This window comes from Ovis canadensis, chromosome 2 (assembly GCF_042477335.2).
Source record: "Ovis canadensis isolate MfBH-ARS-UI-01 breed Bighorn chromosome 2, ARS-UI_OviCan_v2, whole genome shotgun sequence".
NCBI lineage: Eukaryota > Metazoa > Chordata > Mammalia > Artiodactyla > Bovidae > Ovis > Ovis canadensis.
In genome coordinates, this window is record NC_091246.1 from 55,791,628 (window position 1) to 55,816,623 (window position 24,996).

Here is a 24,996-nt window from a genome sequence, read left to right on the forward strand (position 1 = left end):
TTCTTGCTCACCTTTTAAGTGAGTCTATAAAAGATCTGATAATTTCACATATTTTAAAATAATGTATCAAGGGGATAGATTCTTACATTGTAGGATATTATTTCCCTCTCGAGCTGTAAATTGTGTATCTTCTAGGCTCAGTGTTAAATTTGGGGCTTTCTACTGCAGTTATTCCTAAGAGAGGATACAGAAATGTAGGACTAGCTTCATGGTGTGTGGTCTGAGCCAGCTGCACTGGCCCTGCTCTTATAAGGAACCTGTCTCACCCTTAGTTTCATCCTCTGCTCTCCACCATCTTTAAATGCTCAATTTTTGAGCCAGGGCCTGTGTTTTAATTTTGTCCCAGGCCTTGCAAAATTTGGTACCCTGTCGTAATAAAATAATGAGGATAAGAATTTGATGTCATCAGCTGCCTTTTTGGATGCCATTGTGTTAATAGATTCACGTCCAAATTAGGTCTTAAGTCAGAGTCTGTCCTCTGCTACAGCGAGCGGTGCAGTGATAAAAGTCCGTGGTAAACATGGAAGAAACACTGGGGGCATCTTGTTCAAACCCTGCAGATGAGACCACACAGCTCGATGTGAGGACTCTTGATTCAGATCTGGCTAAAACCACATTCGTGAGGAGAGCAAACCAAGCCAAATGGCCATTGACTGTGGTCTCAGGGTCATAAACATTGCATCTGACAGATGCCTTGTCATTTCCTTGTGTGTCCGTGAGTTTCTATTTCAGGATGGACACATTCTCAGAAGCAGTGAGAGTAGAGGGTGAATTAAGCCTTTCCCGGTTGCCCCTGGAGGAGAACGTGTCCACCTCCAGCTGGCTGCAGTGCAGAGGTTTCCCCGCTGGACCTCTGTCTCCAGCTAGCTGGCACAAGCTGAGGGCTAGTATAGTATTTAGAAATGGGTAACAGTTCTTGAGGAGCACCTCAAGGTAGTGCCAGGTACTGTATCCTTCTATGTGGCTTGTTTCACTTACCTCTCAAAACCACCCTGTATATTTGGTACCATCCCTCCATTTCATAGATAAAGGAATGGCAGCACAGAGCTTTTAAGTGATTGGTCCAAGGCCGGAATTAGTAGCAGATCCTGGAGATAGTCTGACTCTAGAATCCATGCTCTTGATAACCATGCTAGGATTCCCAAAGCAAGAGCCTAGGACTGGATGTTTTGCCACAGAATATTGGTACCTACTTTGTTCCATAATAATACTGTAAGAACCCAAATTGTTGATCTCCCCACCCCAGCCCAAGCCTTTTTAGTATGTATTTGCCCCTTATCTTTTGCCCAGAACTTGTGTTGCACACAGATACTTTAATATATGACATTGATTGTTCATCAGCATGACATACCAAAATTTGCACACTTGCCAATGATACAGTTCCAAGTTGCTCTGTGCAAGGCTCGTGTGGATGAATTATTTAGTAGCGAGTGATGTAGACTCCATGGCTCTACATGACTTTTTCGTAACCTGCTGCTATTAGCTGTGTCTAGTTGTATTGGTAGTTGAGGGCATTGTATGGAGATGAGGATGGAGAATGTGGAGCAAAGGACTCAGACCTTAGATGTTTGATGGCAGATATGTACTGTACTATGAAGGTTTATATTTGGGGGATGATCCGATACAAAGCTAACATTTACATTTCAGATTACTTAGGCACTCACTTCACAGTTCCGTTTTAAATAAATGAGTTGTTTGCTGCTTCTTACCAGTTGGTCTGTACATTACATTAACCATTTTTTTTCTACATTTTTTTCCTAAGGGGAAACCCCTTCAGCTTATATTTTGTCACTGTCACCTGGGTTTCTTTCTTCCTTTCTTTTAATCAGTGTTTTTCATTGTTGTTGTTTCGTTTGGCTGCTCTGTGCAGCATGCAGATCTGGATCTTAGTTCCCTGACGAGGGGTCAAATCCGCGCCCCCTGCAGTGAAAGGGTGGAGTACTAACTGCTGGACGACCAGCGAATTCCCATACCCTGGGTTTCTTAGTACCTGAAAACGTTTGTGATTTTCTGTGGGCTTTGTTAAGAGAAAGCAAATGTTTTTTAGTATTAAGTTTTTCTTTTATTGCATGAAAAAATACTTCTTTCAACAGACTTATTTGAAATTACCCAGGTTTCCTCATTGGCTGTAATTTCTTGTTATTGCTAGTGAATTGCATGGGACCTTTATAACTATGACTAAAGCATATCTAGTCACACATTACTAAAGAAAGTCAATTGGGTCTCCCTCATATAACACTTTAGGTATGACTAGATAAAACATTTAAGACATGAATTTAGAGTTGGGGGTATCTTTCTAGCTGGACTTGGGGTCCACAGAAAGTCAGTGAGTTTGCACTTATACTGATATTTCTCAGACATTATTAGTGTATTCTTATTTGACAATGACATCAGTATAAGAACTGTGTAGATCATAAACCCCGGGGCCTGCTCCTTTTTGAGAATTTGGGCCCATTTGCGATAACCTGTTTTTTTGTATGTCCATTGTATGACTCTGCATTAAAGAGCATAGGCCTTTTGGCTAAGAAAGCTTCTTAACCGTAGTTCAGGGCTTCTTCAGCCTGCCCTGAACTTGATGTAGGGGTGATCACGTTATTAAATTGAACAGTTTTTTTTTCTGAAGCTTTTTCAAATTCAGTGCAACCATGGAGTTTCCTCTGATGAGCCAATTTTATGGCTTCGTGTCAAGACCTTAAAAGCCCTACTGTAGGATGCCAGTGCCCTCCAGATACTGCCATCCTATCTTCCTTCCATCTCAGGAATATTCCAAGTTGATTGCTAAAGAGCCAACGTGAAGTTAGATTAGATCTTGGTAGTTATTTCAGCCAGTACTTAGCTTTGTTGTTTGTACTTTTTTTTTTTTTTGCTTTATTTATTTTTTTGCTTTATATAACTTTTTTTGCAGTAATTAGTAACCCCATGGGAACAAGGTCCAAATTTGTCTTTGTAATTATGAATTGCCCGTGAACACTAGAATTGTTGACAGCCTTCAAAGTGATACATGTAAAAGCAACGGTATGAAATTGTGTTCTTAGTTTGAAATCCGTTGGGGAAAGATCTCTTAAAGAAGGACATGTAGTTTTCGGATTATAAGAGATTCAGCTGTTGCAAACATTTATTGAGTCTTTACTGTGTGCCGGGTTTTACAAGTTGCCATCACCTGTATCCGCACTGTGACTGTATGGCTGGTGTGCTGTTGCAACAGAGTTCCTGCCTGGGGCTCTGCACCTCCCTGGGTCAGATGAGAAGGGAAGAAGGTGATCTTAATTACCAGGGCTGGCATTCTGTAAGGGAACCTGTAGGCATGTCCCAGGTCTTTTTCTAGTCTGTCTGCTACCAAGAACTATAGGTATTTCATTGAGCCTCAATCCCTTTAGTAAATGGCATTAAAATCTCTCTCTCTTTTTTTTTTTTTAGGATAGCGATGGTGACAAAAGCGATGACAACTTAGTTGTGGATGTTTCTAATGAGGTAACCATTCTTTTCATCAAACTTTATTTTTAGAGCAACTTGTGAGAGAAAGGATGTGGAGCCACCATATGTTGGTCTTTTGCAACTTTACACATTAAGAATTTACTGAGTGTTCATAAAGTAGTAATGGTCTGAAAACAACACAAACTTGTTTCTTTAAAAAAATAATCTGTCTCCCTAACCATTTTGGATTCCTAAGTTGGTGTCTGGTGCTCCTTTCTGTCCTGTGCCCTCTGGGCAAAGTATGTGAGCATGAGGGGAGACACAATTGTTTCTAGATTTTTTTCTTTATGGTGTTTCCACCGGTGTGCTTACAGACACCATCCTGTTCGTTGTAACAACAATATTAGGTCATGTGCTCAAATCGCCCAAATCTCAAGGACTTTGAGCACTCTCCTTTAATTTGGAGAATTGGTATGGAAACAGAGTGTGTAAAGGGAAAGATCCATCTGTTGTGAGTGAAATCATGAGACCTTTGCTTGTGCTTCTGGAGGACCCCTCATCTCCCCGTGCAAGCCCCGCCCATTCACCCAGGGAAAATGGGATTGACAAAACCCGCCTGCTGAAGAAAGACGCCTCCAGCAGCCCGGCGTCCACTGCCTCCTCGGGAAGTTCCACTTCTTTGAAATCCAAAGAAATGAGCTTGGTAGGTCATAAGAACTGTCACTTGCCTATTTAGCAGTTCGGTTTTCTTGGGGAACCAGAGGTTCCCTAATATATTTGAAATATGGGGTTTTTAATGACTGAGTTATAGATTTTTAAGGGTTTCAAAGTGAAACTCATGGTTCTTCTCTCTGTCCCTGGGTGATTCCTTTTTCCCTCTGGGTCGTCTCTTCTGGGCCATAATTAGAGCAAGATAAGCTTCCCTGCCTGTTGCCTGCTTTCTTGGGGGATGTGTCTGTGGCACAGACTCTCTGAAACGTCTTACTTGACAAATGGTTTGAACACCGTATGTCGTATGAAGTCCTTCACTTTCTTAAGCGGTGCATTTCCCCTGGTTTTAGACTGACCCGTCCTGTTGGGTCATGTTGTGATTGGGTTACCAGGCAGATGGTGATGTACTCAAGGTGGCACCAGAGGTAACCTGGAACTGGGGGAGGGATGAGGGTGGTACCAGGCCTATTCATGCTCTCAGTCATTCACCAGACATTGTGGAGTGTCTCATCTCTCCACTCACCATAACTACACCATAGCAACTCTGCAGTTAATCCCTGTGTGGTCCCTCAAGGCATTATCCCATTTTACTGATGGGGAGGCAGGCCTCAAGTTGACAAGCTTGAGGAGCTTGCCAAGTTTACACAGCACATGGACTCCCAGGCCAGAAAGAGCTGGGGTCTCTCTAGCCTGTGTTCTTTGCTATCTCAGAGCACTTCTCAGACTGGCTCAAAGGACACGAAAGGTTGAGATGCAGAAGAAGGTGCCCTGTGACCCTGTTACCATCTTGACTCCCAAAGGCCTCTTACACTAGTGGGTCCACACTGTTTATGTAGGCAAATGGGTGCTGCCGCTGAATGCCAAAGAGTAATTTTCTTTAGTTACTTCTCTTAAAATAATAGGGCTACTTCTAGGGCTTTTGCCTCTGAAATGCTAATTTGCTTCTCATCAAGTTGATGGCTCAGCTGTCTCTCACTGTCAGTCTCAATCCCACTGCCACTAAAAGGCAAGGGTGGAAAGGTTGGTAAGGGGGTTCCCCCCTCTGATACTCTCGGTGATGGAGGCATTTGTTTCTGAGTGACCAAGAACTTTCCTCTGTGTGGTCATCATTCTTACTTGGACTAGATCCAAAGTCCACAAGCCTGATGGAAAAATACTTTTTAAAATAAAATCTACCGAGGAAGGCGTGTGATCATGTTCTGTGTCTCTAGCTAGAGTTTTAATTCTGGCAGGAAGAGGAAAGGTCAACATTTCTCACTCACAAGTTAATGCTGTCAACATTGTGTGGATTTATGAAAATTGGCCGAGGGAGTAGCTAGAAGGTGCCCAGTGTTCCAGCTGCTGTTGTGATAAATTGTGTAATATGGCTTGGATTAAAAATAATACTCATTTAATTTGTTTAATGATACCAGCATGAAAAAGCCAGCACGCCTGTGCTGAAATCCAGCACACCGACGCCTCGGAGTGACATGCCAACGCCGGGCACCAGCGCCACTCCAGGACTCCGTCCAGGCCTCGGCAAGCCTCCAGCCATGGACCCCCTCGTCAACCAAGCGGGTAAGTCATTGCCCCTCGTGGGCTGGGTTTTGTTTTTCTGTTTCCCAACTTGATTTGTCTATTCATCTCATAGGGCATTTCCCCGTGAATATGAGAGGTGCTTTCTGCCTGCCTCCCTCCTTCTTATCTCTGAAAAGCTATGATAAGAAACAGATGTTTGTCCTTGGGTTTCAGCAGCTGTACCCTGTTCAGTCTCCGACTGTTTACATTTGGCTTTTCTTTTATTTCCAAATAATCCAAATCCCAAGGACTTCAATAAAGTTTCTGATAATTATTCTGCACGTAAGCTCCTTACCAAACTATCATTGTGTGTCTGAGATTGCTAATGTTGACTGAAACAGCCGGTCTGGCCAGCCCCAGTGTGTTTCTTGTGTGCTTCAGTTGGCCAGTGTTCTGCTGGTACATCCCTTAGGAATCAGTGGTTTCTCTTCCAGGAGAAATTGGGAGGGTTTCACTGAGACTCTAGCCCCTGAGCAAACTCATAACTGTTCACTGTATCTTCCTCCCTGGGAGAGGGAAAATGTAATACCCTGGACCAGGCGGTAAAGAGGCCCCAGAATATTCCTCCTAAACCTGTGCTCTTGTTTACATAAATCCAGGATCAGGTTTTTATTTGAAATTGGTACCAGAAATGGAAAGTTCAAGCTGAAGGAGAAATCATGGATTTTTATCAGGAGAACCTTCTGAGTTTAAGTCAGAAAGTGGTGCATTCTGCCAGTTAGGTACAATAATGCTGCTTAATTCCCCTGGTTTCCCAGTGTTGTCAAGTGGATGTACAAGGGGGAAATGTGTGGGCAGTGCTCCCCTTGGAGTCCATTCTTTCCTGGAGAGGAGTTCAGCTGTAGGGAAGAAGGGACCGGGACCCTGTGTAGGAATTGGAGGTGATACCCTCACCCCACAACACCCCCCCGGACCCCCACACCCCACCCCTCACCCCCCACACCACCAGCCTTCCCTCCTACTCTATAACAAGAGGCACTAAAGAGGGCCCTGAAATTGATGATCAGGCTGACCTGAGTGGCCAGGTGAGTCACTGTGGCTTGTGCTTCCTTGCAGCAGCTGGCCTGAGGACGCCCCTGGCGGTGCCCGGCCCATACCCCGCACCATTTGGGATGGTGCCCCACGCGGGCATGAATGGTGAGCTGACCAGCCCCAGCGCCGCCTACGCCAGTCTCCACAACATGTCACCGCAGATGAGTGCAGCTGCGGCTGCTGCCGCCGTGGTGGCTTATGGGCGCTCCCCGATGGTGAGGATGGCAGGGACTGAGGATGGATGCGGGTGGGGACCTGCGGAGGGCCAGCGCCTGGCAGCCCCCACACCTTCAGACAAAGACCCAGTGTCTCCACTGCTCCTTGTCCACCTTCATCAACGTGCCGCTTCATTAAGTTAAGGCCAAACACTTTTTGTTTTACTGTTTTTGTGGATGAAAAAAGGCAGTGTTTAGGAGCTCCTTCCATGGTTTAGGGGACATCTGGTTTTCTCCCACCAAAGTAGGTTTATTTTTTCCTCTGGAAGGCGATGAAATGACTCAAGTAGCTCACAGAAGCCTTTTCATTCGTTTCTTGACAATTTTTTTTTCTCCTCTTTAATTCTTAGGAAAAAATATTTGAGAAGCTGTTATTTTCTCTTTCTGTGCTTATATTATTCTTTAAAACCAATTGCGTAACTTCGGTGTAAGCAATTATCTCAGCTCAACAGGGAGAAACACAGAGGGACTGAAGTTGTGGGGCAGGGTCTCCTCTTTGTCTGCCTTCTCCCACACTGTAAATGACCTCATGTTTGACCAGGAAGAGATAGAACTTCGAATAAAGGGGAAAGTTGACCGTGTGGTCCTTGATTGCATCAGGAAAAGGGACTAGATTATAACTCATAGCAAATGAAAGTCCCCAAATCATTTCTGTTGACTGTTTCAAATATGGGATGTGCATTTCTCTCCTCTCCCTTCTTCACTACCTCCAATAACTGGAGATGATATTAAAGTGCATCATTTTTCCCTTCCTTTTCACTCCTAGGAAAGGCTATGCAGCGGAGGGCAAGATCATTTAAAGCAAAGGGGGCAGCCGAGGGACTAGGTGTACAAAAAAGAGAGTCCATGTGTGAATTTCTAAGCATTGACTTAGACCAGTGGCATGAAACTGGGGGTGATTTTGCCCCCCTTGGGACATTCGGTCATATCCAGAGACACTTTTGTTCATCAGAACTGGGGGGTTGCTATGGGCACTTAGAGGGTAGGGGCCAGTGATGCTGCTAATTATCCTGCCATTCCAGGCCAGCCCCCAGCCAAGAATTATCTGGCCCAAAACGTCAATAGTGCTGAAGTTGATAGTCACGTTGTCCTGGCTCAGACAGTGTATGTTCTTTGTACTTGTTTGAACAGGCAGAACATCCTAAGTCCACAGGATGTATTTACCATGGGAAGCTGGTTCTCAATGCACAGATGGATCATGTGCCATCCTACCTCCCAAAAAAGAAGTGTGTCTTGTGGTATTTAGTGGAGGCAGTATTATTTCTTGCATTATAATTTTTCTTTTGGGAAACGTTAACACGTGTCCCTGTTTCTGTTGCTTTCGGGATTTCTGAGTTTCTAGTAAAAAGTTTTTAGAGGTGTCACAAAGTGCCTACCCTGCATAAACTGAGTCTTTGATGCCTTATTCTGTTTCCAGGTTGGGTTTGATCCTCCCCCTCACATGCGTGTACCTACGATCCCTCCAAACCTGGCAGGAATCCCTGGGGGGAAGCCGTAAGTACCTCTAACTCTTGGGTTCTGTTTTAAAGGCGGTTATTTAGTCACAGGTATCAGTGCACTAGAATTCCAAAGGGAGCACAGGCTTGGGTGTTTCCAAGGAGATTTCCAGTGTCTTTTCCTGAGAAGTGTTAACACTTTCTATAAATAGACACTGGGTAGGTGTCATGCCTCTGTCTTCTCACTGTGGGTGATCTCATGCATTTAGTTATTTCTGGAGAGAAGCTGTTGGAGACAGGGCCAAGGAGGGAGGTGAGAACCAGGGATGGTCGGTCCCCCTCACTTGACCCTTCCTCAGAAAGCTGCTCTGCCTTGCCCCTGGGTTAGAGGGTGCCTGTTGGAGGTTTTCCACAGGACTGTGTTGTGGGCAGTAAGCCCACAGACTTGAAGTCTCAGAAAAATGAAATGTACTATTTCTTTACCTAGCTCAGTGCCACCGCTTCCTTATTTTGGTGGAAGCAAGAGTTGTGTGAAATGTGGGGTAGTTCCCCCCGCACCCCCCAGTAAAGTTTTGCTGGGTGCCTTCCTCTGAGAGAGCCAGGATTATAAAGTATAACATGGCATGATGGGAAGCAGTGAGAGGTAGGTTAAAGGGCAAAAGAGCATTCAGAATTTGAAAAGCCCTGTGGATTCTTCTTCTAGGGTCACTGAAAACCACCTATTTTCCATAATATGTTAGTAATTAGAAATGTGATTTCAAATAATTCATAAAATTCTTCATTTTTGTACAAAGCAAGCTTGAAGTACGAGAGTCTGTCTTACTCTCAGCAAACACTCTTGTTTCCCTAGGTAGAAGATGGCAGAAAGCTGATTCCAATTCACTGGTTTGCTTTTTTTTTTTCCTCCCAAAAGAGGTGCATATCACAGGCCTTCAGTTTTTTTTTGTTTTTTGCTTATACCCTTTACTTTCAAACGGTTGCATTCAGCTATTACTTACATGTGTGTTGCATACTGCATTATTTTGAGTAGTCCGTTCGACTGGTCATCCTTGTATGGTTTTTATTGCAGCCTTGCTTCAGAAGACAGAAATCCTTACTCTATCACCTGCTTTTAGAAGGCAGATTCCCACTGCTCCTCTTTTCTTGCATTTTGATATCTATTTCATGATAATTTGACTCACGATGAACTGAAGCTTTGGTTTGTACTAGGACCTAGTAGAGACATTAAGAATTTACAATGACATCTTGGCCCAGGGAAGAGCAGGACTGGGAAGTGGGGCAGTATTGCAAATACTTTCTTGGCTGGTAGATCTCTTCTGACTGAAAGGTTTCAGTGAACTACTACTGAACCTGTGAACTACTGTGTTGTACTTTGTTAGGAGGCCTTAGGTGCTTATTGGTATTTCTTACCTACGGTTGCTGGCAAAATAGCTAGCTGTTGTGTGTCCTTCCGTCTGGTGAGTGGATAAAGGGCAAGTGAGTACTGTTGAGCTAAGAGACAGTCATTAATAGTAACTGATAAATCTTCAGGGAAATATTAGGCAACGAAGGCCAAGTTCAACTAACCGTTAGGGAAAGCCAGTTTCTGCAGTCAGAGCTGTGTGGGGTGTGTCCAAGACCCCACCCTGGATGTGAAATGTGGGAAAGGAGGGGTGGGGTGGGCAGAGCTGAGAGCCATAGAGTTGGTCCTCAAGGCTGGTATGAGAGATGGTTAACTCAGACTCAGTTCCTAACAATTGTGTGTGCAGTTAAACATCAAGTTTACACCTTCAGTGAACATGCGTCTTAGAGCCAAAATAGTCATGTTCTTGACTTGCCAGCACCTTGGACTTCCCCGTGTTCACGGCTCAGACCGCAACAGTGAACTGAGAGGCAAGGCTGGGAGACTCATGTGTAACGGTGGTTTTCTCCCATTGATCAAAAAGGGCACTGGTCTGTGGATCAGAGGCATCACTGCTTTCTAAAACAGTTAAGATATTTTTGGATTCTCTTTCAAGATTAAGGTATTTTCTTTTACGATATTATGGGAGGAAGATCCAATTAATTGGTAGCAGAGGGAAAAAAAGGACTTGCCCACTGTCCAGGATCTGGCTGTGCAGTCTTAGTCCATGTATTAATCCATTAATTAGTTTGAGAAAACATACTGTTCTCATTGTTTAGTAAAGTCATACTGCCCAAGGCAGTGCTGTTCAAACCAGCTATGATGACAGACCAGTTTTTCCCTGAAATGACAAAGATTGAGACTCCTATAAAAGATAGATAAACATGAGTAAGGGGGAAAAGATACAAAATACCAGTCCCAGTGTTTTATTACAAGAGACAGCAGTTGTGAGTTGACTTGAGTTGCTGTGTAAAAGTCTCTGGGAGAGTGGGCACCTCACTAGGGGCAGCAGTGAATGTTTGCCAGCCACACTGAGCAGTGCCATCTGAGGACCATGATAAATGGTGACAAGCCACCATGACAAGTTCACCTTTGGTAGGGTGAGCAAAGTGGTAAAAATTTTCCAGTGTCTTTCTCTAAGAAATTCCAATGGAAATAATAATTGGAAAGGGCAAATGGAAGCTCTTTGTACAAAGTTTGAAGGAGAGCTGTGTGTTACGTACCCAGCCAGCTCCAGGAAAGACAGTGCTGGTCTTCCCATCTCTGGGGGGGGCAGACCTTAAAGAAACAGTAAATACTTGAGTTACGTTTGTGACAAGTGCTGAGTGCCGTGAAGGCAGAACAATGGTGATAGACAGCTAAAGAGTGACACAGTTGGTAATGGCTTCCTTGGGGTAGGGTGGATATGAAGAAAGTTGAAGTTCACGCAAGAGGATAGGGCAGAGCTGGGCAGAGGGGGCTGGGAGGGTGGGCTGTTGCAGGTATAGGGGACAGCAGGCTCCCAGCACAGAGAAGGAGCTTGACAGTTCACGGGCAGATGGATGAGTGCCTGAGAAGTGTGATACAGCCGGGAGAGTTCATTTAGGGCTGGAGGGGCCTTAGAAGTGCCTCTAGTGTGAATGCTCATCTGTGGTTCAAGTTTCCTATAATGGCCTCACCAAGTGTCTGAGCATCTCTGACCCAGCTTCTCTAGTGATGCCAGCTCATTTTCCCTGGCCCTTTGAAAACTCTTTGAGCCCTTGAGTTGAACTCTGTCTCCCTGGAACTTTTATCTGTCAATCCTGTTCTTACCCACTCCCTGGGACCACACAGTGCTCCACTAATCCAGCCTGCTCAAGACAGACAGCTCTTGAGATCTTTGAGACCACCATCTCTCCACCAGGTGTGTCTTCCAGCTGAGTATGTCTGCTGCTTCAGCCCTGACTTCCGGGATATGATTTCAGGTTCCTAGGCCATCTGTCAGTCACTCCACTTCCTTTCCTGTCTTCTACAGAAGTCATCCAAATTTGCTGAATAGGCTAGAGGACCCTATTGGGAGCTCAAGCCTGATGATGGGGAGATGGTTTTAATCAAGTAATCACAAAAATAAATGTGTAATTAAATTGAGGTAGCTGTGATCATACCATACCAGCCAGGTATGACTTAAGTCAAATCCCTTATGATTATACAGTGGAGGTTACGAATAGTTTCAAGGGATTAGATCTGGTAGATAGAGTGCCTAAAGAACTATGGACAGAGGTTCATGCCATTGTACAGAAATCAGTGACCAAAATCATCCAAAAGAAAAAGAAATGCAAGAAGGCAAAGTGGTTGTCTGAGGAGGCTTTACAAATAGCCGAGAAAAGAAGAGATGTGAAAGGCAAGGGAGACAGGGAAGGATATACCAACTGAATGCAGAGTTCCACAGAATAGCAGGGAGAGATAAGAAAGGCTTCCTAAATGAACAGTGCAAAGAAATAGAGGAAAACAATAGAATGGGAAAGGCTAGAGATCTCTTCAAGAAAATTGGAAATATCGAGGGAACATTTTATGCAAAGATTGGCACAGTAAAGGCCAGGAATGGCAAGAATCGAACAGAAGCAGAAGAGATTATGAAGAAGTAGGAAGAATACACAGAAAAAACCTACACAAAAAAGGTCTTAATGACCTGAATAATCTCAATGGTGTGGTCACTCACCTAGAGCCACATACCCTGGAGTGTGAAGTCAAGTGTGCCTTAGGAAACATTACTATGAACAAAGCTAGTGAAAGTGATGAAATTCCATCTGAGCTATTTAAAATCCTAAAAGATGATGCTGCGAAAGTGCTGCACTCAATATTTGTGCAGCAAATTTGGAAAACTCAACAGTGGCCACAGGACTGGAAAAGGTCAGTTTTCATTCCAGTCCCAAAGAAAGACAGGGCCAAAGAATATTCAAACTACCATACAATTATGCTCATTTCATACTACCAAGGTTATACTCAAAATCCTTCAAGCTGGGCTTCAGCAGTACTTGAACCAAGCACTTCCAGTTCTACTAGCTGAGTTTAAAAAAGGCAGAGGAACCATAGATCAAATTGCCAACATTCATTGGGTCATAGAAAAAGCAAGGGAATTCCAGAAAAATATCTACTTCTGCTTCATTGACTACACTAAATCCTTTGACTGTGTGGATCACAACAAACTGGAAAATTCTTAAAGGGACAGGAGTACCAGACTGTCTTACCTATCTCTTGAGAAACCTGTATGCATGTCAAGTAGCAACAGTTAGATCCTTACATGGAAGAACTGGCTGGTTCAAAATTGGGAAAGGAGTACAACAAGGCTGTATATTGTCACCCTGCTTATTTAACTTCTGTGCAGAGTACATCATGCGAAATGTCGGGCAGGATGAATCACAAGCTGGGATCAAGATTGCCGGGAGAAATATCAACAACCTCAGATATGCAGATGATACCACTCTAATGGCAGAAAGTGAAGAGGAACTAAATTGCCTCTTGCTGAAGGTAAAAGAGGCTTGAAACTCAACATTCAAAAAACTAAGATCATGGCATCCTGTCCCATTACTTCATGACAAATAGAAGGGGAAAAAAGTTGAAACAGTGACAGATTTTATTTTCTTGGGCTCCAAAATCACTGTGGATGGTGACTACAGCCATGAAATTAAAAGATGCTTACTCCTTGGAAGGAAAGCTATGATAAACCTAGAGTGCATTTGAAAAAGCAGGGACATTACTTTGCCAACAAAGGTCCATATAGTCAAAGCTATAGTTTTTCCAGTAGTCATGTATGAATGTGAGAGTTGGAACATAAAGAAAGCTGAGTGCTAAAGAATTGATACTTTTGGATTGTGGTGCTGGAGAGGACTCTTGAGAGTCACTCCTTGGACTGCAAGGAGATCAAACCAGTCAATCCTAAGGAAATCAACCCTGAATATTCATTGGAAGGACTGATGCTGAAGCTGAAGCCCCAGTACTTTGGCCACCTGGTGCTACGGGCTGACTCACTGGAAAAGACTCTGATGCTAGGAAAGATGGAATGCACAACGAAGAGGGGGTGGCAGAGGATAAGATTAGATAGTATCACCAACTCAATGGACATGAATCTGACCAAACTCAGGGAGATAGTGAAGGACTGAGGAGCCTGTTGTGCTATAGTCCATAGTCCATGGGGTCTCAAAGAGTCAGACATAACTTAGCAACTGAACAACAATAATAATAACTGTGACAGAGGAGTATTGTTTTCTGAAACTCTGAAAGGCTGATCTCATTTGGAGGGTTAAGGGAAAATTCTCGAAGAGTTTGAAGGCGAAGGGCATAAGCCTCTAGGTAGAGAAACCAGCATATGCAAAGGCCCTGTGGCCGTTCATGGTTTCTTATCAAGGAGCATGACATTGCCACTATTCTGTACTTGTTTTGGTATTACCGTGATCTAAGATCTCAGTAGGCTTTCCCAACCAACCTGGACATTTTTCTCTCTCCGACTTCTAACTTCTCTTGACTTCTTTTTGTTGAAGGCATCATCGCAATTCTTACATCTGTACTCAGACTTTAGGATTGATACTTTCCATTTTACCCAGTCTTCTTATTTCTTAGAATCCTTACCAAGATTGTAGGCGAGAGTTTTCCTTAATGAAATATTTATCTGATCTTGTCTATTTCTTGCTCAGAAATCTGCAAATAGTTCATATAATCTCCTGATGTAATCCCTCTGATAGAGTCACCTCAGTTTGTTTTTCCAGCCTCATATCCTATATGCATTGCATCTCATGCTCTGGCTGAACGGAATAACCTTGTATTCCGTGAATGGCTCGCCTCCTACCTGGAGCAACTTCCTCTCTAACTTGTCTCTACCTGTTCCTGCAGAAATATTTTCTTTCCTTTAAAGACCACTTCAGGCTGCTGCCACCTCCCAGGAGCCTTTGCTGATGCCTTTCCCACATATGATCTCTCTCCACCAGCCCCTTGTAAGTCTTGTGACACTTTCCACACTGTGGCCTTGAATTATAATCATGTGTACAAGTCCTATCTCTATTTGCTTCTTCCCCACTAGAATTAAAGCTTCTGAAGTCCTCTTGTCCCCTTGAGCCTTGATAGCCAGTAAACAAATGCTTGCCGCTTTGACAAGGTGGGGGATGAGCCCAGGATTGTGTAAGGCCCTATGATTCATCCTTTTCCAAGGGAGAATGCAGTTTGCATTTTAGAGACATGCAATACTGATTTATAAGCGGTTGCTCTCACTGTGTTTCCAAACCCTCAAGGCGAAATTTAATTGTTGCGTTTTGTCGGCTTAATTTGAACTTACTTTGAGTTTTAGGAAATTTATTCCCTGAACTCTGTGGAGCTCACTGATAAAAAAGAAACCTGAAGTTTAGACAGATTGACATCTTTGTTATACTTTGTGCCTCCCTCCCCTCAAGATATTTTTTTCCTGGCCCAAGGGCACCGCTTTCCTCCCCACAAATACTTGGGGCTGAGGCCCACTCGCCTCGTACAGTAACATCTAGAGGTCAGTTGTAACTCACACTAATAATAGTTTGACTCAAGATTCCAGCTAAGTTCCAAGTTCCCTCACCCTGTGTTTTAATGCTAGACGTGTAATTGAGAAATCTTCCACCCACTTGTTTAGTGTTTAAATAAACCTTTTAAACTACCTTTTTGGAGTTGGAGCCTAATGGGAAGAGAAAATCTAAACTACATTTGGGGTAAAATTGCCTCTTAAGAAAATATATTTTGCAGCATTGGAAAAGGCCATCCAGCTTCTAGCTGAGAAAACGTTTTTGTGGCCAGTCCCCTCTCCCTCCTCTCCATTCCTGATCTTGCTTCTGATCCCTATGCTGACCATGTCTAGATTCCACACTTGGTTTATTTAGTGGATTTGGAAATCAATTCAGCACCCCCCTTTTACTTATTATGATATTTGGGTGTTTTTTTTGGTCTATTAAGTGCATAAAGGAACATGCTTATTTTATGCTATTTTGTCACCATGTGTGTTTAAGTCCTGTTTTTCTACCTTTGAGTGGTCTAGGACTGTGTCCCTAATTTCTTAGGTTTATATTGAAGTGTGAGTCCTTTCCTTTCAATCTGAGTTATGTTTAGCTGCTGGACAATCATCCCTTCCTTTTCTCTCCCGTTTTACCTCTTCAGAAATGGCTTTCAGCTTACTAGACATAGCTTGTCTTATCTCTTAAGTGAATACTGCTATTTACCTGCAGTGGTTGGTTCCTTTGCTAGGACTTTTGAATGGAGCTTTGAAGTGGCTGTATTTTAAACTTATCTTTGTCTTACTTTTCGTCCACATGTCTCTTGGTTTGCATCTTGTCCTGCATAGGAGCCCTTTTGCTGCCCCAGCACATTTACAGTTTGGAAAAATTTAATTGATGGAGGAAGTAGGGCCTTAGAATCATAAATACAGACTTTGATCAGAGAACTTCTAGTGTATCAGCTAGACCATCTCTTCTTTACTTTGTCTAGTAATTTTTTTTATATCCATTTTAAGAAGTTCTGCATTCCCCTTTTTAAAATAGAGGATAGCTATGTATTCAGCTAAATAAGGGGAAAAAGTCTCCCATCTTAATAGTTTAACGTCCTCTCTTTGTATTTTGTTACTAAAGCCCTCCATTGTTGTAGAAATGCTGTCTTCAAGTGGGGTGAGGACTGCACCTTGATCTGCATGTTTGCTGTTTGGGGGGATGCTCAGAGGCCAAACTGAGAAAATCCTGTAAAAGAAGTAAAGGATTTAACAGATGTTATAAGTTAGGCATCAGTTCAGTTCAGTTTAGTTTAGTCACTTAGTCGTGTCCGACTCTTTGTGACCCCAAGAATCGCAGCACGCCAGGCCTCCCTGTCCATCAGCAACTCCCGGAGTTCACTCAGACTCGCATCCATCAAGTCAGTGATGCCATCCAGCCATCTCATCCTCTGTCATCCCCTTCTTCTCCTGCCCTCAGTCCCTCCCAGCATCAAAGTCTTTTCCAATGAGTCAACTCTTCGCATGAGGTGGCCAAAGTACTGAAGTTTCAGCTTTAGCATCATTCCTTCCAAAGAAATCCCAGGGTTGATCTCCTTCAGAATGGACTGGTTGGATCTCCTTGCAGTCCAAGTGACTCTACAGACCCTAAAAAAATTATTAAAGGTAGAGCTTTTTAGATTGACAAAGGAAGATTTTTATCATTAGTAGATGAATTATATACCTGAGGACTTCCCCCCCACTGAATCTTAGAATAATATGGCTCTGATTTTCTTGTGAGTCCATATCCCAACAGTCCCAGCTGCCACCTTCACTCTACTAGTTCTTGAGGCTGAGAGCATCTTCCAAAATCATAACTTAACATTATTCTCATCTGTCTTAGAATGAGCTAGATGCCACAGCCCTCAGCCCTCAGGCCTCCTTCATGAAGCACATGGATTATGCCTGGTGTTCCCTTTTTGTGTAGGGAAGGTGTCTCCATCCTGGTGGGCCCCACAATCCCTCTTGAGGAGAGAGTGTCAAAGGTAGTAGTGACTTGGAAGCGAAGGTAGAGGTTAGAGCCCCACTTCTGTGATTGGCTGACTCCTCCTTTGTATGAGCTGAGTTGGACCTGTTATGCATACTCTCTTGTCCTGCTGTCCCTCCTCGGTAAATAATAAGGGATGGCGAGCTGCCTCCTGTGACGTGGGAACCAAAAGTTGACTCTATATTCTGCTTCCTACTTTCCTGCGAGTGCTTTCCCACATGACATCATTTCCCCCACACCTCAGCAGTCACATTTACAGGGAATGTTTTGTCACAGCACGCTGTGAAAATAGGGAAATGCAACTCAGATAACTTCTTTATGGTCTCCACATCTCACCAGTGACTAAACCGAAACTCTGGCCTGGGTCCCCTCACTTCCTAAGCTTCTCTGTATGCTCTTCAGCACCCAGACTCAGGAACCAGCTTGTCGCACATGGCCCACGGCAACTTCTGCCGCAGCTGATGTCTGAGGGGGTCTCACATCCACCAGGTTGTGCTGATGGGGTGGCCTGTGGATTTCACAGTTACTGTTCTCATTGCCTCTTGTTCTGCTCTTCATCAGCTCTGTGTCTCTGGGGCTGCCTCTCCCCTTAGAGAAACCACCTCCTAGGCACATTTGGTGTAAGTTTTTTGGGAAGGTTGGCTGGCAGAGCCCAAGTGGACTACCCACCTTTCTGTAGCTCACTTTCCTTACTGGAGCAGTCTTTCATGCCTCGATTCATAAGTGATTAGGTAACAATTAATGAGTTGAGACATTTGTTTCTTCTACTGAGCACCAGCTGTATGCTCGCTGGTGCAGTCATCCCACCTGTCCCCAGGGGACTCGGGAATGAGACAGATATAACTGTGGGCAGTCGTCCTCAGCATGGTACTGATTTATGTTGAATCAGGGCACTGGGAAAGGACTCATGGCACCTGGGGAGTCGAGGCAAGCTGTGAGAGTGGGGAGGAGACGTGCACGAAGGGGAGGCAGTGCTATTCTAGGCAGGAGGGAAGAGTTTGTGCACTACGTGGAAATGTGACAGTGTGCGATATTTTAGGGGAATGGCCTATTGTGCCACACGGCTAGGAATTTAGGCTACAAGATGGTCACATGAACTGAGGCTCATAGGCACTCAGTTGTGAAGGCTTGGTGAGCCATAAAAAGTGAGTGAAGGTTTTGATCTGATCAGATTTTTTTTTTATATCTATTAATACAGCAAGAAATTCTCACTCAGGAGGGCCAAGTCCACAGGTACCAGGGTCTTGGCCACAGCCTTCATTGCTGGGGTCCCTGGTTCCTCATTACTGCGTGCTGGATCCTGCCTACTTCCAGCAAACCCACAACTCTAACACTGACCACGGAACACAGTGTAGTTTTATGAACAGGGCCAGTCTGCTAGGGAAAGAACCTGCTTCCTGGAAACGCGGTGCCATTTCCTAGTTCGCAGCACCTGCAGGGACTCGGCGTGCCTCCATCTCTGCTGTGTGTCCCAGGAGTAAAGAGTCCCTGGTTCCAAAAGAGTTCAGTTTCATTCAGGTTTTAAATCTGCGACGTCCAGTGGGCTTTATTCTGTTCAGTTCTGCCATCAGATTTCAGAATTAGATCCTGATCTGCAAGTGCTTGATTCAGACAGCCGGGTCTGGGGACTCAGCTCTCCGAGGCTCTGGGGTGTAGGTAGATGGCCCCTAACCAGGCCCCATCACTCGAGGCTCCTCCTTTCTACCCCACATTTGGCCACAATGCTTCCTCTAAACCTCCTCCACTTGTCTTTGTCTGCGCTGTCTCCCCACCTAGCCTTTTAGGGTTTATGGGTATCCTGGTTGTCCTGGCCTCGCCATCACCACGTGCTCTTCTGGCTCCCACCCTGCGCCTTCCGCCCTTTCTGCATTCCTGGCTGTCACGCTTGTCCTCTGGTCAAGACAAGAGCCCTGGATTCAACATCGCCTCACTTTCCTCTTTTTAAGTCACGGGTATTTAGTGTCGATGCTGTCATTTCCCGAAGGCCCCTGCAGGTGTCAAGCACAGTGTTAAGTGTTTTGCACTTTTGCAGCTGCTGGCCCTTTTTTTTCCCTTACTACCACCCCTGCGGCTCTTATGTTTCATTATTATTTCTATCTTGTCTATCAGGAAACAGATACGTAATAGGCTGCAGGTAGTTAAGCCCCTTAGGAAGACCATAGTCAGTGAGGCTGTGAACTGGGGCCCCTGAAGCTCACGTCCCTTTAAATCCAGGGTCTGGGCTCTCAACCTTGCTATGGACCCAGCCTACAGTGGTCAGGAGTCCTCCTCTTCCCTTTTTCTTTCTTTTTAAAGATTTATTTGTTTGTTGTTGGTTGTGCTAGATTATCGTTGGTGTGTGTGGGCCTTCTTCAGTTGTGGCGAGTGGGGGCTACTGTCTAGTTTCCTTGTTCAGGCTTCTCATTGCAGTGGTTTTTCTTGTTGCCGAGCACAGCCTCGAGGTGTCTGTGCTCAGGTAGTTCAGGCTTACAGGCTTGGTTGTGCTGTGGCATATAGGTTCTTCCTGTGTCCCCTGCATCAGCAGGTGGATTCTTTGCCACCGAGCCACCAGGAAAGCCCCTCCCCTTTTTCTTGAATAAACAAATCCAAGGTTTTTTTTTAATTTTATTTTTAATTGGAGGGTAATTACAATATCGTGTTGGTTTCTGCCATCAGTTCAGTTTAGTTCAGTTCAGTCGCTCAGTTGTGTCCAACTCTTTGCGACCCCATGAATCGCAGCATGCCAGGCCTCCCTGTCCATCACCAGCTCCCGGAGTTCACTCAGATTGACATTTCTGCCATAGGTCCCCTCCATTTTGAGCCTCCCTCCCATGAATCCAAGCATTAAAAATAGAGGCACATGTATAGGAAAGTACACAAATCATGTGTGTATAGCCCAGTGACTTTGCACAAAGAACACCCGAGAAACCTTATCTATGCCTCTTCCAGTCTCAAGGGGAGCCACCACCCCAACTTCTAATACCAGAGGTAAATCCTGCCTGTGTGTGAACTTCTATAAATGCCGTCATGCCATATGCATTCTTTTGTGGCTGGTCTCTTTCTAAATTCAGGCATGAGAAGTATTTATAAATGTACACTATCCATTTATAAATACCCCCTCCTAGTTGATCTTACTTTTCCTAGTTTCTCAGTCAGTAAAGAGGCAAAGTTTACTTCTGGGACCTCCTCAACATTGTTAGGATGTGCCATTGAAGTGGGCTTTCTCAAAGACACTCATGTTCTTCCTGGAGGTGAATAACAGATTCCAAGCTGTTTCATTTGCTTCCCTGGTTTTTCCTTTCCGTTGTTCCCTCTGTGACCCGCACCTGCCCTGTGCCTCATTGGGATCTGTTCATTTGATTAAGCTCTCCAGCACAGCGGGTAGCGCCAGCTTCCTCTGAGGCCCCCTGTGACTGATGTATTAACGTCCGTATGGGTTTCCCCTGGGATGGACGAATGTTCACAGCTTCTGGCAGCAGTTCTCTGCACTGTGAATCAATTTTAAAACTGCCTAAGTATGATGATCACAGACCTCCTGTGTGGTTTAAAGAAGAGGACACCTGGGAGAGAGGTGGGTGTCTTCCAAAGACAAGCATACAGCTCTCCGTCTGTACTTCGTGCATCTGTTTTAATCTGGAACATTTAACTCTATAATAAGCAGAGTTCCAGGGGAAGCAGATAAAATTTCCTTCCCCTAAAAATCCAGAATTGCTAAAATGGCACCTGATAGAAACTGCCTACCTGGAAGTGCCCACCTTGATTTATGGCAAAAAGAAAAGCTAACCCTCACATCTGCTGTAATTCTTTAGAAATTACAGAAAGCTCTAAGAAGCAAGTTTTCTCCCCATGTTGACCATCGTTCATTTGTTATCTTCAGACCTAGATTGTGGTGCCTGGTATCTGGGTCACATAAGTTGGAATGTGGATAGACTTCAACCCCAGTTCTTGTGGTCTTATCTTCAAGGGCAGTAATACAATGCTTTTTGATTCCAACTCCAAATACCATGTAATAAATGGCATGCTGCTGCTAAGTCACTTCAGTCGTGTCCGGGACTCTGTGCGACCCCATAGACAGCAGCCCACCAGGCTCCCCTGTCCCAGGGGAGAGGTGTTCTCCCAGCAAGAACACTGGAGTGGGTTGCCATTTCCTTCTCCAGTGCGTGAAAGTGAAAAGTGAAAGTGAAGTTGCTCAGTCCTGTCTGACTCTTAGCAACCCCATAGACTGCAACCTACCAGGCTCCTCCGTCAATGGGATTTTCCAGGCAAGAGTACTGGAGTGGGGTGCCATTGCCTTCTCCAGAATAAATGGCATAGGTTCAGTTAACTCTAATGTGCATGTATCGAAACATCATGTGGACTTGATAAGGACTAACAACACCAAAGGATACTATGGGCTAAAAAATAGAAGATTTAATAATAAAAAAGAAACAGACTAACTGATGTAGAGAACAGGCTATATCAGTGGGGAGAGGAAAGCGGGGAGGGACAAATGGGGTAGGGAATTAAGAGACACAAACTATTTTGTCTAAATAAGCTACGAGGATATATTGTACAACACAGGGAATATAGCCAATATTTTACAATAACTATAAATGGAGTATAACCTTTAAAAGTTGTGAATCAATATGTTATATGCCTGTAACTTACATAATGCTGTACATCAATTATATTTCAATTAAAAAATACAGATTTAGTGGTCTAGTGACAAGTGCCTTGATCTATAATTGTTTTATTTGCATATTTATTTCCTATGACATTCTGCATAGTTCCCATCATGTGTATTCTGTCTTTCAAATTAAGGGTAACGTTAAGGATTTGGGCCAAATAGCCATTTAATATTAGTTATTGGAACCAGTTTGCCAGGAGATAATGTATCTAAGATTCCTTTTGCCTTTTCGTACTCTAAGATTCTTAGAGCCTAAGGAGAAATTCTTTTAAAAATCTTTTCATATATTTGATATTTTGTTTTTATGGAAGAAAAATAAGGACAGATATTTTATTTTCAAGCTAAGGAAGTTAATGTGGGTTTTATGTGCAAGCAGGTAGAAACCTGATATCTTGTATCAGTTTTCAGTTTTGTGCATGCTTAGTTATTTTTCAAACTTTGAGTTAGCATTAAAATGAAATTTTAATTTCTATATTTAATACCCATAGTCTTTAGAATCTGTTAAGGGACTTCAAGGTGCCAGTGATAAGTTCCAGAAGGAGCCCAGACTTACCCTAGAGGATTATGGGAAGGAGAAAACCCTACGTACTTCATTTGTTGTTTATGTGTGCAGACTTAGAGAGGTTTAATGTTGCACTTCTAGACTACCAAGTGATGCTTTGAGTAAGAAGAAAGTGAAAGCAGTGGGCTTCAAAGTGCCTAGTTCAGATATGGGTGGGAAATATTATCACTCCTATTTCTTCCATCCCCTACAGGGTCTTTTCTTTGTAGAGATTTTATAGTATCTGTAATATTAGTGCTTGGAGTTTAAGTAATTAAATTGTTAAAGAAAAAATAAGCTTTAGGAGTTTGGTTTAGAAACAAGTGTACACTGGGATTAGGTTTGTCTGTATTTAACAGGGAAGAAAATAGCCAAAAGAACGTAGAAGTTCATTTCTCTCTCCCATAAAAGATACTGGCTGTCAGCCCAGGGCAGGTATCACAGCCCCATAGTGTCCCCAGGGTTTGTGCATCCTATCATTTTGTTTTGTGCCCCTCAGCAATTGATTTCCATCTTCAAAGTCATGTTGTGACGCAAAAAAGGCTACGGAAGCTCCAGTCATCATGCTCATAGTTTAGTTAGCAGAAAAGAGGGAAAGAAGAGAGAAGGCACACTCCCTTCCCTCTTTTTAAATTCTTTTTCTTTCTTTTTTTTTAATTAATAAACATTTTTTTAGAACAATTTTAGGCTAACAGCAAAATTGTATGGAAAGTACAGACAGTTTCCATATCCCCCAGATTCCCTTTCTTTTAGGTTATGAACTAAGTGCCACCCAGCAGCTTCTGCCTACATCTCATCAGACAGAACATGGGTGTACCTGGCCAGAGCAAAGCTGAGAGGAGTCATCTTTTACTGGGAGCTTTGCTACCTTTGATAAACTGTGCTTTGTGGCCAAAGTAAACAGGGAGGTAGTTGAGGAAGAAACTTGAAGTCTTTATCACAGAATCATTTTACTTAAGACATTCTCTTTTATTATTTTATGTCAGTTATGCAGAAGAGAGTTTTAAGTCCAAACATTAAACTGGTACATTTAGAAAGCTGTTTTTGTTTGTTGATTTTGAAGTATACTGTACCATGTGTAATTATTATGAGCTTGTAAGGGCTTCATCTTAAGCATCAAAAATAATTATTTTAAATTGTACTAAGAAATCATGCAATTATGCTAGGTACATAGAAGGAGGAATTTATGGTAATTTGCAAGTACATTTAGTGTTCTTTTGAAGGAATTTTTTTATGAAATAAAGCAGTACAATTTAAAAATCTTTATAAAAATTTTAAATATTATTCAATATATATATTTTCTATACTGTAGTCTTTGGCTGTTATTTATTTCATTTGTTCCATCAATAAACACTTAAACTTCTATTGCTTTCAAAAGGAAAGCAGAGCAAGAATCTTTCTTTTGTCTTTCTCATAGAAGTATACTGTGGTAATGATTAATTGCTTTATGATAAATATTTCTTCTATCTTCTCTCATGTTCTTCTCCCTAATCATCCCATCTCCAAAAGAGCATACTCCTTCCACGTTACCGCAGATGGTCAGATGCAGCCCGTCCCCTTCCCCCCAGATGCCCTCATCGGCCCTGGCATCCCCCGACACGCTCGCCAGATCAACACCCTGAGCCATGGGGAGGTGGTGTGCGCGGTGACCATCAGCAACCCCACGCGACACGTATACACGGGTGGGAAGGGCTGTGTCAAGGTCTGGGACATCAGCCACCCCGGCAACAAGAGCCCCGTCTCTCAGCTCGACTGTCTGGTGAGTGAGAAGGAACCGGTGCACCAGGGTAATTTCCCCCTGGAGACTCAATAAGGAAATCGCTGTCGGGGCCTGGGTTTTATTCCCATTATGAGGAAATGGAAGCCCATTCTGTTTCCTGTGTTAGCCATTTAGCTCTCCCCACCCTCTCCCCTCAGCGTGAAGGTTTCATTTGTTGCTGTTTCAGTGGTTAAATCCCAGAGTTGATGGATTTCTCTTAAAAAAATATTTCAACGGTAGTTTACAGAAGCTGTTCTTGTTTGAATGTGTGTTCAGAAGGGGGTGTCCCGTTTAATGGATGGAGCGCAGCTAGCCCTGGACTCTGAGCTCTGGACTCCACTCCACTTTTAATTTCCCTGCAGCCTTTGGATAAATATTGAAGAGTAAACATTTGATAACGTGACATAGAACCATTCTGAACAGGGGCTGTGTTTTCAGGGGGATCTGACTGAGTTTTATGACCTTAACTTCAGGAAAGAGTTAATAGATCACACTGCACGAAATCAGGGCAGCCGTCAGCAGAATGGAGGCAGTGGGGTGGGAGGGAGTGCTCCCTTCAAGCACCTATGCCACCTCCCCACCCCCACTCCCACAGTACGAGAATACCATGTTGCATTTTTAGGGATCATAGAACATGTTGGGACATGTCCTTTACAGAGTACCCATGTACAGTACCCATTCACAGACCATGTACCATTGGCCTTGAGCAGACTATAGGCTACCTGTGGTCCTTGACCCACAGCCTGCCTGGCACACAGCAAGGATTCTGGAGAGGGTGTTTTCAAAAAGAAGACAGACTGTGGTTTTGAGATGACAAGGATCTTTGGGAT

At 43.7% G+C, this 24,996-nt stretch overlaps 1 protein-coding gene across 4 annotated transcripts in view; it reads left to right on the forward strand.

Moving 5' to 3' along the window:
• LOC138433508 (transducin-like enhancer protein 1) overlaps positions 1–24,996 on the forward strand; it is a 92,543-nt gene that overhangs the window by 59,318 nt on the left and 8,229 nt on the right. For 2 of the 4 annotated variants that reach the window (XM_069576295.1, XM_069576297.1), the window contains exons 10-15: positions 3,418–3,471; positions 3,965–4,117; positions 5,538–5,682; positions 6,739–6,929; positions 8,347–8,423; positions 23,917–24,166. In XM_069576295.1, coding sequence (XP_069432396.1) covers positions 3,418–3,471; positions 3,965–4,117; positions 5,538–5,682; positions 6,739–6,929; positions 8,347–8,423; positions 23,917–24,166 — 870 coding nt within the window. The remainder of the gene's footprint in view (positions 1–3,417; positions 3,472–3,964; positions 4,118–5,537; positions 5,683–6,738; positions 6,930–8,346; positions 8,424–23,916; positions 24,167–24,996) is intronic. The other 2 variants (XM_069576296.1, XM_069576298.1) reach the window with 1 other exon arrangement.